Source organism: Leopardus geoffroyi, chromosome B2 (assembly GCF_018350155.1).
Source record: "Leopardus geoffroyi isolate Oge1 chromosome B2, O.geoffroyi_Oge1_pat1.0, whole genome shotgun sequence".
NCBI classification, from domain to species: domain Eukaryota; kingdom Metazoa; phylum Chordata; class Mammalia; order Carnivora; family Felidae; genus Leopardus; species Leopardus geoffroyi.
The window spans coordinates 41703108-41720199 of record NC_059332.1 but is presented as its reverse complement, the minus strand read 5'-3'; the positions used below and the strand labels follow the sequence as shown (position 1 = coordinate 41720199).

Genomic DNA, 17092 nt, shown 5'->3' with positions numbered 1-17092 from the left:
AGACTTAATTTTTAAAGCTTTTCTACCAAGTTCTTGCATAGAACCATTCCTAAACTCAAAAGAATGTCTTGTTAGGCATAATAGGAGCAGTGCGGGGACTTTCCATATCACTCAGCCACCTCATAGCCTTTGGAAATGCCACTTTATATAAAATCCTAATAGCTCTGTACCCAAATGCATAAGCCAGGTAACTTCTCTATACTCTATATCATCTGTTGTCTTGTTAATGCATGCTGTGTGTGACAAGATTTAATAAAACAGGAAAAGCTAGAAGCTACTCCTTTCAAAAGGCTCCATATTTACGGTCACTTACCAACCACACTAGTTAGTTGACATTCACAGGATTTAACATTCTGTTTTGCATATTCACAGTTGACTCTAAACGTCTTGGTATCTAGTAAGTTGAATGTTTGTGGAGGCCAAATGTGTTGCACCAAGAGGAAGCTAGTAAATGGAAGCACTATATGGAAACAAGAAAAGTAATTTGTAAATCTTTTTGCCTGTGCTCTTCTGTTTGAGTGATATGCTTTAATGTGAAATTGGAGGGTGGCGCAGTTCTCTAGATAATAGCCCTTGCAGTTATCATGAGGCTACTGGATGTGAAGAAGCATTTTGTGTATTAGTTGTTTATTTGGAAGGACTCTTTGTGGTCTCAAGTATTTTAATTAATTCTATAGGTTTTCAAAGACAAGTTATAAAGGGCAAGGAAAGGAGAGATTAGTTGATATATTTCAGTCGCCTGTGATTGACTAGGCACTGTTCTTGATGCTTTCAAAGTGGTTTTATAGATATGACTCACAGAGGTGAATTCACACAGCTCATTGTTAGAGGTGGAGGCAGAATAGAACTTCTCTCTACTTTTAGTTCTTTTTTTCTCTAGGCTGAGAGGGGTTAGATTACCCTGTTCCTTCAACTGTGAAATTAAGTGGTCTTAGTCTAAGACCCCATTGCCTGTCTTCTGTGATCCTGTGGCAGTAGTGGTGGTGGTAGTGGTGGTGGTGGTGGTGTTTGTGTTAAAACCCTGTTCTCTTACAGCTGGAACTGGCGAAGGCAGCCTCTGCTCCATCTTCTCGTCTTCATTTGTGCAGTGGGAAGCCATGACCTTTTTTTTGGAAAGTGTGATCAACCAGATGTTTCGGACACTAGATAAAGACGTAAGTAACTGTTTCCTGTGCCGATGGCATAGTGATTTTGATCTCTTTAAAATTGACAGAGGGATTAGAAAATCTGTGGATGTGCATCCTACAGAAGAGGAAATGGAGAATCAGGTTAAATAACATACTCAAGTTCAAATAGCTAGTAAACAGCAGAGCTGAGCCTCAAATTCAAGCCTCTGTCTCTAAGTGTACAGTGTTCAGTCTTTATTTTAAGGAGATAATAAGACAAACCCTGTTAGTACAGTGAACAACAGGTATTGCAGGGAGGACAGTAATGGTAATCTTGAATTGGAAAATCTTCAGAGATGTTTGCCATTAAGCATCCTTCTCAGTTTACGGCAGGTAGACCAGAATATTCATGTTAGCTTATCAGTGTCCTCTTTCCTGAATATGAATAAATTGATCTTGTTTCTGTGTATTTCATATGAACTATATCATTCTTCTCTTATCTACCTTAGATGCAGCTATAATTAAGTAGGTGATAGTATATACTGTATTAACTAGGTTTGTTAGGTTAAAATCATTGGATCACTCATTTTAAAGTGATTATGTCTTAGTATGTTCCAGGTTAGTTGTAGGAAGAATCTAAATCCTTTGAAGATAAGTGAGATATATAGTGCTTTTTCTCACAAATGGCATATTAACAAATTAGGTTTTAGAGTCATTAACGTCATCTGCTTTTCCGTTGATTCGTTTCAGTTTGAAATGATGGTATTCAGAGTTTGTTCCAAAATTTAGGTGGGAAATTGTACTTAGATTCTGCATTTTTACTAAATGCGCCCTTTTTCAGATTTAGATGGAACTGTCAAGAAAGCCCTTTTTTCACTGAATCAAGGGAAATGGTTGTGGGGTTTCCTTTCCTGGTATTTTTAATTAGACACCTTGGTGGAGCCAAATATGTGGGTATGACCCTGTTGGAAAGCAGGAGAATGAAGTGGTCGCGGTTTGTCAGGTACTTGTCTTTAAAATATATGAAAGGACTGGCAGTATCAGGGGAAGGGTGCCTCGTAGGTTGTAGGCTGGATTGTTTGCTAAGTCATTTAATATGCTGGTATTTGGTCAAAATGCCAAATATTAGTTGGTCAAAAGGTACAAAACGTTGGATTGTGTATAAGGGAAAGATGGGGACTGGAAACAAAGCAAAGGTAACAATTAGAAATTGAGTAGGTGCTCACTTTGGCAGCACATACACTAAAACTGGAACAGAGAAGGTCAGCATGGCCCCTGTGCAAGAAATTGAGTAAGAGTCTGAACAGTTAGTGGGGAGAAGAACGATAGAACGAAATTCTTTTTTCCTGAGGAGATTCCTAGGTAGTAGTATTTGGGTTTGTTAGTGACAAACCTCTGACTCTAAAACCTTTTTTTTCTTCACCAAAATAAAATGGGTCAGAATGAAGCATTCCTAAAGTGTTTGGTGAATTGTATATGATGAAATTATTCACCAACTTATTAACAAAGCTGTAACACGTTCTGTGTCCCACAAGTGTGCACACGACGGATCTCAGCCTGTTACATTCCCACTTGCTGCTACCAGTTTCTGACTCTGCGTAGTATCGCCTAATCCGGCGGTTTTACAAACTGCTCACATTGTGCTCTTGGTCCCCCCCCTCACCCAGGGTCCATCAGAGCAGCTCAGCTTTTATCCCGTGAGAGAGTTTGACCAAGAGGTTCTTTGGCTAGAAAGGATTTTTGAAAAGCTACTTCTCGTTTATAGTGGCATTAGCTGAGCTTATATGTCCAGAGGACTTATTTTAGCAATGGAGTGAGGTATGGAATAGCTTTGGAGGGGGAGGAAATCACATTTTGAAAATGAGGATTGATTTGCCTCAGACAGTAAAATAAAAAGCTACATTGTTTTAAAGCAGTGTGGTACTCACATTAGATACGGCTCATTGGAACAAAATAGACCAGAAACAACCTGGAGCTTGTATAAGCATCCCAAAGAAATTGAGAGGGATTGGGTCATTTAATAAACAGTATTGGGGAAAATTAGTGTTTGAGGAAAGGTCCCTAAGTTGAAAAGCAATGAAAGTAATGACAAAAAAGTGAATTGAATGACTATAACTACGTATTTTTTTCTTAACTTGCAAACTTTGAAAGGCAAACTTGGGGCAATATTTGGAGTAAATACCGGTGGGATTAATATCTTTACTATAAAAGCTTATATCTCTTAAACAATTGGTATCCCAACTTTGGAGAATAATTTGGCAGTGTCTAGTGGAGATGCCTCGCCTTATAAGCCAGCAACTTCACTGCTAAGTCTGTACTCTGAAGAAACCCTGCATGTGCATCAAGCCCCAATATTGAAGAGAATCCTTGTGTGTTGAGCCAAGGAAAAAACTTACTATCCCCCAATAGACTGTACAGAATAGAAGATAACATATTTATAGAGCAGTAAAAAAAGAACCAGGGTATACTTTGAATAAGGATGATTTTCAGAGCACCTGGGTGGCTCGGTCGGTTCAGCATCCAACTCTTGATTTCAGCTCAGGTCATTATCTCAGGGTTCTTGGGATCGAGTCCTGCATCAGGCTCCATGCTAGTGCAGAGCCTTCTTGGGATTCTCTCTCCCTCTCTCTCTACCCCTTCCCAGCTTGTGCACGTGCATTCTCTCTCTCTCTCTCTCTCAAAATAAATAAACTTTAAAAAAAAAAAAAAAGGATGATTTCTCATGAACATAATGTTGACCCCCAACAGCAAGCTACAAAAGTAGGCATACAATTCTGTGTAACTATGAATGTGTATATTTGTGGAAAAATATACAGAAACGAGGGAATCCTTGAAACTGTGAACATCAAATTCAGGATAGTGGCTACCTCTAGGGTATGCACACAAAACAACCACTCTGTCAGTAACATTGTACTTCTCAAAGGGGTCATATGGAGAGCTATTAAAGTATTGCTTACACCTTTTTAAAGGCCTGGAATATTTCACAACTGAAGAAATGCAAATTTATATAAACTCCTTGTTTCACTGCAAAGGTTTTAGGGAATAAACTCAAACTGCTGCTGAGAACATGGTAAGAAGGGCATATGGGTGGGTAGAGAATCAATTGATGCAGCTTGTAAAGAAGAAAAATACTAATTCAGAAATACCCATACCTCTTGATTAAGTAATTCCAGTCATCCCCAAAAATTTCTTCTTCAAATGAAATTACTGAAAATGTAGCCAAAATCTTTTTGCAGAGATATTTATTAGCACTGTGTTTAGTAGTAAAGAACTAGCAACATTCTCAGTGTCTAGTAGTAGGAAAAGCTACATCTTTATGAAAGCACATAGTAGCATCATTTAGGAAAAGTTTTAATAACATGGGGTACTGCTTATAAAAAGCAGTATATAAAACCGTATGTGGTGAACCATATTATGTATTTATAAACCAAAACCTAAAGGTCAATTTACCACAAGTGCTTATTAGCCCTGCCAACCTCCTTTTCATGTCTGTATTATAGGCACTTCCTGTTAATGATGGAATAGAGCTGTTGCAAATGGTCCTGAACTTTGACACCAAGGATCCTCTCATCCTGTCCTGTGTCCTCACTAATGTCTCTGCACTCTTTCCATTTGTCACCTACAGACCAGAGTTCCTGCCCCAGGTCTTCTCTAAGGTAAATGCCATCTCCTTTATAAACTTTGTTTTGGCATTTTTGAGCTAATTATTGTTTTTTGTAACTATTTTTGAGAGTCTTTGAGACAAGCTAATAAAGAGTCATTTATTCATTCATCAAATATGCAGTGCTTACTGTGGATCGGGTACCATGTTAGTAGAAAAGGCTTACTTATCCTTTAGATGCTCTGTTTGGAAATAAAATCACATAAACAGTTGTTGTGCCCATGTGGCATTGCAGTTAATAGCCAGATATACTGAAAAGTGGAAAAGAATACCTAAAGAAGGATATCAAAGTGTGCTATCAGATTATTAGGAGGGGATTTGTGAGAGGAATGGTCAGTGCGGATGGTTTTTGGGATTCCTGTTTAGGTGAGTAAGTGGAGCACCACCTGAGTGAGAATACTGGATTTGGTAAGAGTAAGGAAGAGGAGTAAGTTCAGTTTGGGGATACTACGTTTGAAGTATATGTACAACATCTAGGAGGCACCTCACAGAATACTATTTGAGGTTAAAGGTCTGGACTCTAGAAAATTATAATATTAAGGTGGCATCATCATAGAAGTGCCTACAGTAGAGGTGAAGCTGTAGGAAAGAGGGTGATATGTATGTAGAGATGGACATGTAGCTCAAGCAGGGAACCCAGGGGATCGTCACCAGGGGAGGAAGGCAAAGAACGAGAAGCCCCCAAAGAAGAAAAAAGAAATGAGAACGTGCGTTACAAAATTCAGTAGAACTTCAAAAAGGTGGACTCATTTGTTGCAACAGAAATACTCTATGAATTGGGGAATATCCATGGGGTTTCTTGATTAGACCTTTGTTAGAGTATAATTCTGTCCTAGTGACTAGGGCAGTAGTCATGCTGTATTAGGTTAAAGAGTCGAGAAGTTACACCATGGTGAGGGAATCACCATAGTTGAGTGTTTGGCTGTTGGCTTGGATTATTCGGGGTTTCTGGGACCTTCACCTTTGTGAAATGGTTGATAGTAAAGTTGTGAGTCTCAAGCCTTTTGTAGAGTTATCTGAGAAAAACTCTGAAATTTCGTAACACTGATTGAAAACCCTTTTGTTACACTTTTGGGATTTTGTGGGAAACCTAGATCTAAGTATTATTTTTAAATACTTTATGCATTTGGTACTGATGAGTGACTTTTTTTCTTACCCTTAGCTATTTTCATCTGTCACTTTTGAAACTGTTGAAGAAAGTAAGGTAAGACCATTAATTCAGCAAATCCTAACTTCTGGAGAGCAAAAGTATGAATGCCTAACCCATAAGGCTAGATTTTTTTTATAAGTAGAAGGGGTTATTAGTAAAGGCAGGACATAGTCCTATGGTATGGTGTTTATAGTAGAGATACTCTAAGGCAAAATCAGTGAACATGTGTATTCATGGTGACTATAAATGTCACTCCATTAAACTCCCACAGTGTGAAAATTGTGAATTTGTCTCTGAAGGAGGTATTTTATGTGATTCTGTGCAGCATCTGTAAATTACATTAAAAGTGGCCCCAAGTTTGTTGAATGTCTTTCCAGGCCCCCAGAACCCGGGCAGTGAGGAATGTGAGGAGACATGCTTGTTCTTCCATCATCAAGACATGTCGTGACTACCCCCAGCTCGTACTGGTAAGCTCCTGGACTCTGACCAGTAGCCACTGAGACCTGTTGAGTTTAGTTACACTGTTCTGTAAATCCAGCCCTAAGTATACCTCATATAAAGAGAAAGCTAGGAACTGTATGTAGCTTTGCTTCAAGTAAGTATCCCTGAGTTGATGGCCTTCTTCCTCTCCTACTTAGTAATGGAGTTAAAAATGCAAATTATTTCCTCAAAATGTGTGGTTCTTTTCCATATAGATGACCAAGTTTTCCCTGTCAGTGTACACGTTTTTACCGTACTGGGTGGTATTCTTTACTACTGCCAAATGGTGTGCCTAATCTTGATAGAAGCCAGATGCAAATCCCAGCCTGTTTTAGAGGGTTGCTAGAGGAAATTTTGTACTATTCCAGATTACAAATTAACCAGAAATTTCTTCTCAATACTGGCAGTTACGTATCTTCCTAACATGTATAAACAAACTGATCTTTGTAAATATACTATAAAAGTTGATACAGAAAAAAAGACATTGTTTTCACAGTTGTACTGTGGGGAAGTACAGTTACCCAAATGAGACAAGAACCACCTTCTGCCTGAATTGCCTTGCTTGTTCAGGCAAAAGAACGCTATAACTAAATTACTAAGTGACAGTCTTATAGGCCTGACCTTCCTAGGAATGCCTTGATCCTCTTTCCACCTTCCTTGAGTGACCCACCTCTCCTTGAAAAATCAGACCTTCATCACCTTTGGGTATTTTTCTTTGTAATCTGCAGCCCAATTTTGACATGCTTTATAACCATGTGAAGCAGCTCCTCTCCAATGAGTTACTCTTGACACAAATGGAGAAGTGTGCCCTCATGGAAGCCCTGGTTCTCATTAGCAACCAATTCAAGAACTACGAGCGTCAGAAGGTGTTCCTAGAGGAGCTGATGGCACCAGTGGCCAGCATCTGGCTTTCTGAAGACATGCACAGGTAGAGGAGATCCTTTGCCCCTGATCCTCACTGCACTGGAGCACCCATTCTATTTTAAGAGCTATTCCCAGGGTGGGAGTATGAGGATATCAAGGCGTGATGACCCCATTGGTGATATTTGAAGTTTAAAAGCAGTCTTTAATTCTCATTGTTGAAAATGTCACCTTCAGTACAGAGGCATAAGGAGAGAGAAGAAATGAGTAAAAGTAGGTAGTATGGTCAGGAGGCCACAGAGTCAGAATTGCTATGGTGTCTACATTGCAGCATGAACCAATGTAGAGAAATGAGAACAGCCAATAGAGGCTGTATAGTAGGCATCGCATAGACACTTATGTGTGCCCATGGAGCATTCTCAAGCTCGCATTCTTTTTGCTAATGACATTTAGAAGTGGGAAGAGAAGTAGGCGCCCAGGTGGTTCAGTCAGGTCAAACGTCCAACTCTTGATTTCAGCTCAGGGTTCCCAAGGTTCGTGAGATCGAGCCCTGCATTGGGCTCTGTGCTGACAGCATGGATCCTGCTTGGGATTCCCTCTCTCCCTCCCCTTCTCTCTCCCCAACTTGAGCATGTGTGCGCTCGCTCTCGCTCTCTCTCTCTCAAAGTAAATATTAAAAAAAAAAGAAGCGGGAGGAGAAATTTAAACCTTCAAATGACAGCTAACAATATGATTAGGTTCCTTTCACTTTATAACAACTGCTCTTTGGAGCTAAATAATCATAGCTTATTAGCTTTTGTGGAAGAAATTCACTTTGCTTAAAATCATGGTATAACTTGTCTTTGCCACTGCAACCTTCAGAGTGCTGTCAGATGTTGATGCTTTTATTGCCTATGTGGGAGCGGATCGCAAGAGCTGTGACCCAGGCCTGGAGGATCCCTGTGGCTTAAACCGTGCACGAGTGAGTAAACGGCTGGGAATGGGAAGCTGCATTGGCCCCAGGTGGGAATAGGGTGTTGTCATTTGTTGAGTTTCTTAAAGATGTATGTTTTTTTTAATGTGCATGAGAAATCTGGGAGTCTCCACTTCCCTAAGCTTCTCCTTTCTTTTCTTCTTTACTCTTGAATTCTTGTGTTAGTTCCTACAGCAAAGCAGATGGTCTTTTCTTTGAACTCGTTATTTTGACTTTAAGGATCTCTAACTAGCTCTGAAGAGTGAAGTGTAATGAGGAATTAGGTCAGAATTTGGTGGGCAGTATGAGTCCTCCCTGCCACTGCTGTCTGGGAAGTAGAGTCTTAAATGATGATCTAACTTGCAAACCTGAGAGTTTTCAGTTCTTTGCTATTCAAATAAACATTGTTCTTGGTTCCAATAAGGCAGAATTCTACTTAACCTGGCAAGTAGTAGGTTGGTTGAGAGTGCCATGAGTGAGGATTAGAGCAAAAGCTGTGAGGGCCCAAGATGGAGGGTGGGTGGGGTGCAAGGTCAGCCAAAACAAGACGAAATGTTGGCAGTCTAAACACTTGGTTGTGAAGCATGTCCAGGCCACCTTCTAATTGGGATCCTACAAGAGGGTCAGTGCAGCCTCTGGAAGGACAACCTCATGTAAAGGAAACTTCTAGAGCCTACCACTGGTCCTAAAGATGGCAATGAAAGGATCCCTCTTAGATTGACCTTAAAAGAAGGGACAGGAATTTATTTAAATAAATGGGGCTCCTTTCCTTCTCTCTGGCTTCTGTATCACGTTTGCCATAATATTGCATATGCATAATAACACTTGTGGTTTTTCTTGCTCTTTATGGGTATCTTTTGTTTTATGTTTTTCTATAGATGAGCTTTTGTGTATATAGTATTCTGGGTGTTGTGAAGCGAACTTGCTGGCCCACTGACCTAGAAGAGGCCAAAGCTGGGGGATTCGTCGTGGGTTATACACCCAGTGGCAATCCAATCTTCCGTAACCCTTGCACAGAACAGATTCTGAAACTTCTTGACAATTTGCTTGCCCTTATAAGGTGAGTTGGAATAATAGTTTTTCTGTTGTCGGTGGGTTTCTTTTACCTTAAGAATCTCAGAAGTGTAATCTCCTTACATTTCTTCAGATCATGGTGGTAGTAAATGGGGGATTAGGTCTTCTTTCTCTCTAGATTGGGGTCTCTTTTTAAAAATAATTCTAGCTCTCGCTTGCGTAAGTGTTGCTGTCCAAGTGAACACGTGGAACCTAATCCCAAAATGGCTTTTCTCATTTTGAGCCTTTCCTCTGTGTTCCTCTATTCCTTTATACTTTAAAAAAAAATTTTTTTTTTAATGTTTATTATTTTTGAGAGAGAGACAGAGTGCAAGCAGGGGAGGGGCAGAGAGAGAGAGGGAGACACCGAATCTGAAGCAGGCTCCAGGCTCTGAGCTGTCAGCACAAAGCCCAGTGCACAGGGCTCGAACTCATTAACTATGAGATCATGACCTGAGCCGAAGTTGGACGCTTAACCGACTGAGCCACCCAGGCGCCCCTTTAATTTTTTTTTAATGTTTATTTATTTTTAAGAGAGAGAGAACGTGAGCAGTGGGGGAGGGGGTGCAGAGAGAGAGAGGGAAACATAGACTCTGAAACAGGCTCCAGGCTCTGAACTGTCAGCACAAAGCCGGACATGGGGCCCGAACTCCGGAACGGCGAGATCATGACCTGAGCCAAAGTCGGACGCTTAACCTACTGAGCCACCCAGGCACCCCGACTTCTTTATGCTTTATCCCTGCTTTTTACTTTAGGTTTTATTTGTCCAGATTTTTGTCACTAAACAAATTGTTGGAAGCAGGACAGTTGCTTTCTCTAGTAGTCCTTCTGGGTGGTATTCAAATGAGCTCATCTGAATTTATGAATAATGACTCTCAAATGGACCAAACATGCAGTGGCTGAACGTGGCAGAGGAAAGCATGATACATGTTCCTCCTCAGACCAGCAGCATTAGTGTCACCTGAGAACTTGTCTGAAATACAGAATTGGGGCCCCACTCTTGTATTAAATCTGAATCTGTTTTTTAACAAGATCCCCAGGTGGTTTGTGCATACACTAAAGGTTCAGAGTCACTGTTATAAATCATAGGAGCCTAGTGTAAAGTGGAAGTAGGCCAAGCCTAGGCTTGTCGGTTACCTGAGGCATATTTGATGATTCAGGGACATTCGATGGTGAAAAGTAGGTTATAGCTAGAATTTAGTTCTTATTGGCCAAGGCAAAGTTTGATTCCTTTTTTATATTTTATAGTATTTCTGAGTTATATGTACGTTAGAGCTCCGTTCCAGTGCTTTTGGCCTCTTACTCAGTGGGAAGAGCAGCATCTCAACTGGGCGAGCCAAATTACTCATGTCTTTGGGACGCTGCCCTAGAAGCATACTCCCTAGATCATCAGCCTAAGAATCAAAGGTCTTAATGTTGACCAAATTGGAGAGCTGGAGTATCTGAAAGAGTGGTCACCGGGGATATGTCTGTGGAAATAGGCAGTATTTTGTTCTGATTTCAAAAAGAAGAAAGATTTCAATAAAGAAGTAGGGCGTGCATACTGAGAAGGTAGTAAAATATTTAATCAAGGAAAGTTTTTTTTTTCCATATTGATGTTTTTAAAACCAAAAGGTTCTTCTGTAGCTTGGAGAAAACTGAAAGTGATGAGGCCGGGTAGCAACACACCCATCAACTGGGCCTTTCTAGGCTTGTGGCTGGAGGCCATGTGGTAAGAACCCAGACTTGGAAAGATGGTTCGTTTCTGTTTTGGCGAGACCTCAATAGTATGGTTGTCCCTATACTTTTCTAAGAGTTCAGTGTTTTTGGAAAATCCCAAAGTCAATCAAAAGAGATTTTGAAAAGTGTTTACCATGGTTATGGAGCAGTTCCATTCTTTTAAGTTATGTACATCTGGAGCTATTAGAGTTTTGTCTTGTTTTTTCAGTAAATTTTATCTTAAAGTATATAAGGGCACAAACAGATACAAGAAAAGGATAGGAATTACGGGTGCATGTAGATGAATTTTCACAAAGCGGACACATCCGTGTGATCAGCATCCAGATCAACAAACAACATTAGCAAACGGTCATTAACCCACTCCTCAAGGGTAACCACTATTCTTGCCTTTCACCATTTTGCCTGGTTTTCTGAGCTTTATTAGTCAGAAGCATGCATGCCTTCTTGTCTGGCTTCTCTTGCTCAGTAACATGTTTGTGAGAGTCATCCAAGTTACTGCATGTAGTTGTGGTTTGTTCATTCTCGTTGCTGGTGTGGTAGTCTATCATGTAATTATGCTGTCACTTAGTCATTTAGCATTGACTTTTCAGTAGTTTCCAGCATTTCATTATGACAAACAGTGCAGTGGTGCTGCAGTTTGTATTCTAGTAAATGTGTTTGGTGTACACATAATTTCTGTTGGGTTGGGACGGAATCCTACACGTAGGAGTGGAGTTCTTAGTTTATAAGATATACATATTTTCGGTTTTATAGACGTCTAGAACCAGATAGTTTTCTAAAGGGATGTACTCATTTACATTCCCTCCAGTTGTGTATTGGAGCTTTGAGTTTTAACTCCTTGTCAAATAGTCTTATAACACAAGACTGGCTCTTGAGCACTTGAAATGTGATTAATCTGAATTGAGGTAAGGTTTAAGTATAAAATACACACCAGATTTCAAAAACTTAGTACAAAGAAGGAATGTGATATATCTTGTTAATAATTTTTTTGTATTGATGTTGAAATGATGGGTTTTTTGTTTTGTTTTTTGTTTTTGATTTTTTTTTTTTTTTTTTTTTTTTTGGTGCATTGGGTTAATTAAAATATAATTAATGTAACTTGTTTTTGCTTTTTTAAGTTTGCCTGGCTAGAAAATTTTAATTGGCTTATGTGGCTTACATCATATTTCTGTTGGACAGTGTCATTCCTAGTGGGTCAGATGGAGACCACTGAGCAGTACAAGACATTCCTGAAATTAAAGATGATCTAAATAAATGGAAAGGAATCCCATAATCATGAATTGGAAGATTTAATTTTGTTAAGATAGAAAACTACACAAAGCAAACTGCAGATTCAATGCAATCCTTGTTAAAATTCCAGGGGCGCCTGGGTGGCGCAGTCGGTTAAGCGTCCGACTTCAGCCAGGTCACGATCTCGCGGTCCGTGAGTTCGAGCCCCGCGTCAGGCTCTGGGCTGATGGCTCAGAGCCTGGAGCCTGTTTCCGATTCTGTGTCTCCCTCTCTCTCTGCCCCTCCCCCGTTCATGCTCTGTCTCTTTCTGTCCCAAAAATAAATAAACGTTGAAAAAAAAAAATTTTTTTTTTAAAAAAAATTCCAATGGCCTTTTTTGCAGAAATAGAAAAGTTGGGATCTTCAGATTGATATGGAATTGCAAGGGGCCCCAGAAAGCTAAAACAATCTTGAAAAAGAAGAACAAAGTTAGGGGACTCAAACTTCTCAGTTTCAAACTCCTCAGTTTCAATTCACTATAAAGTTAATTCTCAAAATAATTCGGGGCTGCCATAAGACCTGTAGAATGATGACCCAATCAGAAAATGGGCAAAAGAGGGGCACCTGGGTGGCTCAGTCAGTTAAGCGTCTGACTTCGGCTCAGGTCATGATCTCATGGTTCGTGAGTTCAAGCCCTGCGTCAGTATCTGTGCTGACAGCCTGGAGCCTGCTTTGGATTCTCCCTCTCCCTCCCCCTCTCCCCCTCTCCCCCTCTCCCCCTCCTCTCCCTCCGCCCCTCCCTCGCTCATGCTCTGTCTCTCAAAAATAAAAATAAACATTAAAACGTTAAAAATGGGCAAAAACCTGAACAGACATTGCTCCAAAGAATTATCAAATGGCCAACAAGCCCATGAAAATATGCTCATCATCATTAGACATTAGGAAAATGCAAATCAAAACTATGAGCTACCATTCCACATTCAGTAGGATGGTTGTAATAAAAAGTAATAATTTTTTAATTAAAAAAATGTTTTTTTCATGTTTATTTTTGAGAGAGAATGTGAGTGGGGGAGGAGCAGAGAGAGAGGGGGACACAATCTGAAGCAGGCTCCAGGCTCTGAGCTGTCAGCACGAAGCCCATCGCAGGGCTCAGACCCACAAACTGTGCGATCATGACCTGAACTGAAGTTGGAGGCTTAACCAACTGAGCCACCCAGGTGCCCCAAAAAGTAATAATTTAAAAAAAAAACAAAATTCTACGTGTTGACAAGGATGAGGAGAAACCCTTGTTCATTGCCTATGGGAACGTAAAATGGTTCAACTACTATGGAAAATACTTTGGCAACTTTTCAGAAAATTAAATATAGAATTACACGACTTAGCATTTCCACTCACACGTATGTACCCAAAAGAATTGCCAACAAGTACACAAACGAACACTTGTTGACGCAGACGACTACTTGCTGACAGTTGTTCTTCCAGCACTGTATCACGGTAGCCATTTGGTGGAAACAACTCAAATGTCCTTCCGTGGTAGAATGGATGAACAAAACCTTGTACGTGCACATAATGGAATTTTGTTCAGCCATAAGAAGGAATGAAGTACTGTTAGCATTTTATAATGTAGCTGAATCTTGAAAACATTATGCTAAGTGAAAGAAGCCAGACACAGAAGACCACTATTGTGTAATTCCCTTTGTGTGAAATATCTAGAATAGGTAAATCTATAGAAACAGTAAATTGGTGGTTGCCAGAAGTTGCGGGAAGGGAGAAATGGAGATAACCTGCTACTACTTAATTGTTCCTACATTTTTAGTGCAAGCGTGCAGGGGAAGGCAGAGGGAGAAAGAATCCCAAGCAGGCTTCACACTGACAGCACTGAGCCTGATGTAGGGCTCCATCTCACAAACCGTGAGATCATAACCTGAGCCAAGATCAAGAGTAGGATGTTTAACCAACTGAGCCACCCAGGCCCCCTGTAACTATTCTACTTAATGGTTATGGGGGAAGAATGTGATCTGTCCTTGGCCCCTATAGTTCCCTGGTGTGAAACCTTTAAAAGTTGAGCTGGTGATTGCACAACATTGTGAATGTCATAAATACCACTGAATTGTATACATTTCAAAATGATTAATTTTCAGGGCGCCTGGCTGGCTCCGTTGGTGGAGCATGTGATTCCTGATCTTGAGGTTGTGAATTTAAGCTCCACATTGGGTGTAGAGATTACTTAAAAATAAAATCTTTAAAAGGAAAAATGTAGTCTTTTGTATTACTCTTCATTCCAGGAAATGAGCACAACCTTGGGGCACAACTGCATTTAGCAGCAATTCAACAATTGGCTATTAGTGTATCCATGCCCATGGCTTAGTGACTCTAGGCCACAGCCAGGCTCAGAAAGCTCAGATAAATTAAAGAATGACCACAAGGCCACAACTTAGGATGCAGTTTCCTCTACCCCTGCCTTGGTACAGGAGGAGAGCTATGAGACTAGTGTGCAACATATGCGTATCAGCCCCCACCTTGTTTCTAAGTGTGCCATCCTCTTGCTCACCTTTGCTTATGCTGTTCCCCCTCGCCTTTCCTCTTCTTTGCCTCAAATGCCTATTAAGTCATCAGGCTTCAACTCCAATGTTACCTGATCCTTCATTCTCTCCATGAGAGTTAACTGCTCCTTTCTGAATGCTCCTGAAGCCTTTTTAATGTGGCCGTCAAAGATTTGCCTGCCCCGTGAATGATTTCTTAAACAAGATGCAAGAAAAACAAACCACGGTAAAGGTCAGTACCTTTGTGTTAAAACAAAAGCCCAGGAGGGGGCGCCTGGGTGGCTCAGTTGGTTAAATCTCCAGTTCTTGATTTCAGCTCAGGTCAATGATCTCACGGTTTCGTGAGTTCAAGCCCTGTGTCGGACTCTGCGCTGGCAGCACGGAGCCTGCTTGGGATTCTCTCTCCCTCTTTCTGCCCCTCCCGACTCGTGTTCTCACTTTTTCTCTCTCAAAATAAATAAATCAACAACAGCAACAAAAAAACTAAAGCCCAGGAAGATGACAGAGTAGGAAGCACCAGGAATCTGTCACCCCATCTAGAGCACAGTTGTATTGGCAGAATCTGTGTTGATTTTGGAACTCTGGAATCTTGAAGGCTTGCACCTTCCAGGGGAAGATTTGAACAGTAAATTGTGGTAATTTCAATCAATATCAGCTCCTAGCACAGTAGCAGCTACCCAGACCCCAGCCCTTTGACATGCAGCTGGTGTTTCTGGAACAGTTTGTACACAGCTTGCAGAGCCAGGGTGAGCAAAATGGATCCAGCTCCCTAAATATTAGAGATCTGTGCTCTGATCACTGATTGCTACTTCTGATCACAGAGGTGCAGATACAGAAGTTGGCAGTGGTTATTGTACCTTCTCCCATTGTTGTAAGCCTCTTCCCTTCCTACTGAAGTAACATTGAGGAGATTTAAAGGGCCAGTCCCTCCCCCCCTTCATTTTTTGCCTTTCCTTTTTGTGAGCCACACTTTAAAGATTAGGGCATTCCAAAACAACCGCATATATGGGGAAAATTAAAAAGTGGTCATGCATGACCAGGGAAAGGCTCAGAAAAGACCTGAAAAACCATTAAGTTAATACCTCAGTGGATCTTTGGCACAGAGATAGCCTACAACAATCAAACAACAGGATGGGGAAGGAGAAGAATATGATTTTCAGAATTAACCACAACATTAGACCCAAATGTCTGGTGTTCAGCCAAAAATCAGAAGGCATGCAAAGAAACAGGAAAATATGACCCATTCAGAGGAGAAAATAAATTAACAGAATTGGTCTCTGAAGAAGATCTAATGGGAGATCTACTGGACAAAGACTTTAAAACAGCTGTCTTGGGGCTTCTGGGTGGCTCGGTCGGTTGAGTGTCCGACTTCGGCTCAGGTCATGATCTCATAGTTCATGGGTTCAAGCCCTGCGTTGGGCTTTTTGCTGACAGCTCAGAGCCTGGAGCCTGCTTCAGATTCTGCATCTCCTTCCCCCTTCCCCATTTATGCTCTCTCTCTCTCTCTCTCTCTCTCTCTCTTTCAAAAATAAAGATTTAAAAAAAATTTTTAATTAAGAAAATAAAACAGCTGTCTTAAAGATGCTCAAAAAAGATGTGGAGAAAGAAATAATGTGTGAACAAAATGGTAATATCAATAAACAAAACCTAAAAGGAAGCAAAAAAATGCTAGAGCTGAGAAGTACAGTAACTGAAATGAAAAATTCACTAGAGAGATTCACAGGCGGATTTCAACAGCAGAGTGCAGGGATGCCTGGCTGGCTCAGTCAGAGGAGCATGTGACTATTGATCTCAGGGTCATGAGTTCAAGTCCCATATTGGGTGTAGAGATTACTAAAATTTTTTTTTTTTAATTTTTTTTTTTTCAACGTTTATTTATTTTTGGGACAGAGAGAGACAGAGCATGAACGGGGGAGGGGCAGAGAGAGAGGGAGACACAGAATCAGAAACAGGCTCCAGGCTCTGAGCCATCAGCCCAGAGCCCGACGCGGGGCTCAAACTCACGGACCGTGAGATCGTGACCTGGCTGAAGTCGGACGCTTAACCGACTGCGCCACCCAGGCGCCCCTAAAATATTGTTTTTTAAAGAAGTGCAGATAGGACAGTGGAAATTAATGAGGCTGAAAATGAAAAAAAAAGATTAAGGGAAAAGTAACAACCTAAAGAACCTGTGGTCACTCAAACAAAGTAATATGAGTCGTGGGAGTACAGCGTTGGTGGGTATATAAAATGGTACAGCTGCTGCAGAAAAGAACAGTTCCTCAAAAAAAAAAAAAAAAAAAAAATGCCATATGATCCAACAATTCCAGTTGTGAGTTTTCAAAAGAATTGAAAGCAGGGTCTCAAAGAGGTATTTAT

The 17092-nt window shown here is 40.7% G+C and overlaps 1 protein-coding gene across 3 annotated transcripts in view; it reads left to right on the top strand.

Annotated features, from left to right (window-relative positions):
- Window positions 1–17092, top strand: part of XPO5 (exportin 5) — a 49078-nt gene that overhangs the window by 19665 nt on the left and 12321 nt on the right. For all 3 annotated transcript variants that reach the window (XR_006717227.1, XM_045498329.1, XM_045498330.1), the window contains 7 exons: window positions 1036–1154; window positions 4607–4762; window positions 5930–5971; window positions 6295–6384; window positions 7126–7325; window positions 8120–8219; window positions 9089–9270. Coding sequence is in view for 2 of the 3 variants with exons in the window: in XM_045498329.1 (XP_045354285.1) it covers window positions 1036–1154; window positions 4607–4762; window positions 5930–5971; window positions 6295–6384; window positions 7126–7325; window positions 8120–8219; window positions 9089–9270 (889 nt within the window). In the remaining variant the exon portion in view is untranslated. The remainder of the gene's footprint in view (window positions 1–1035; window positions 1155–4606; window positions 4763–5929; window positions 5972–6294; window positions 6385–7125; window positions 7326–8119; window positions 8220–9088; window positions 9271–17092) is intronic.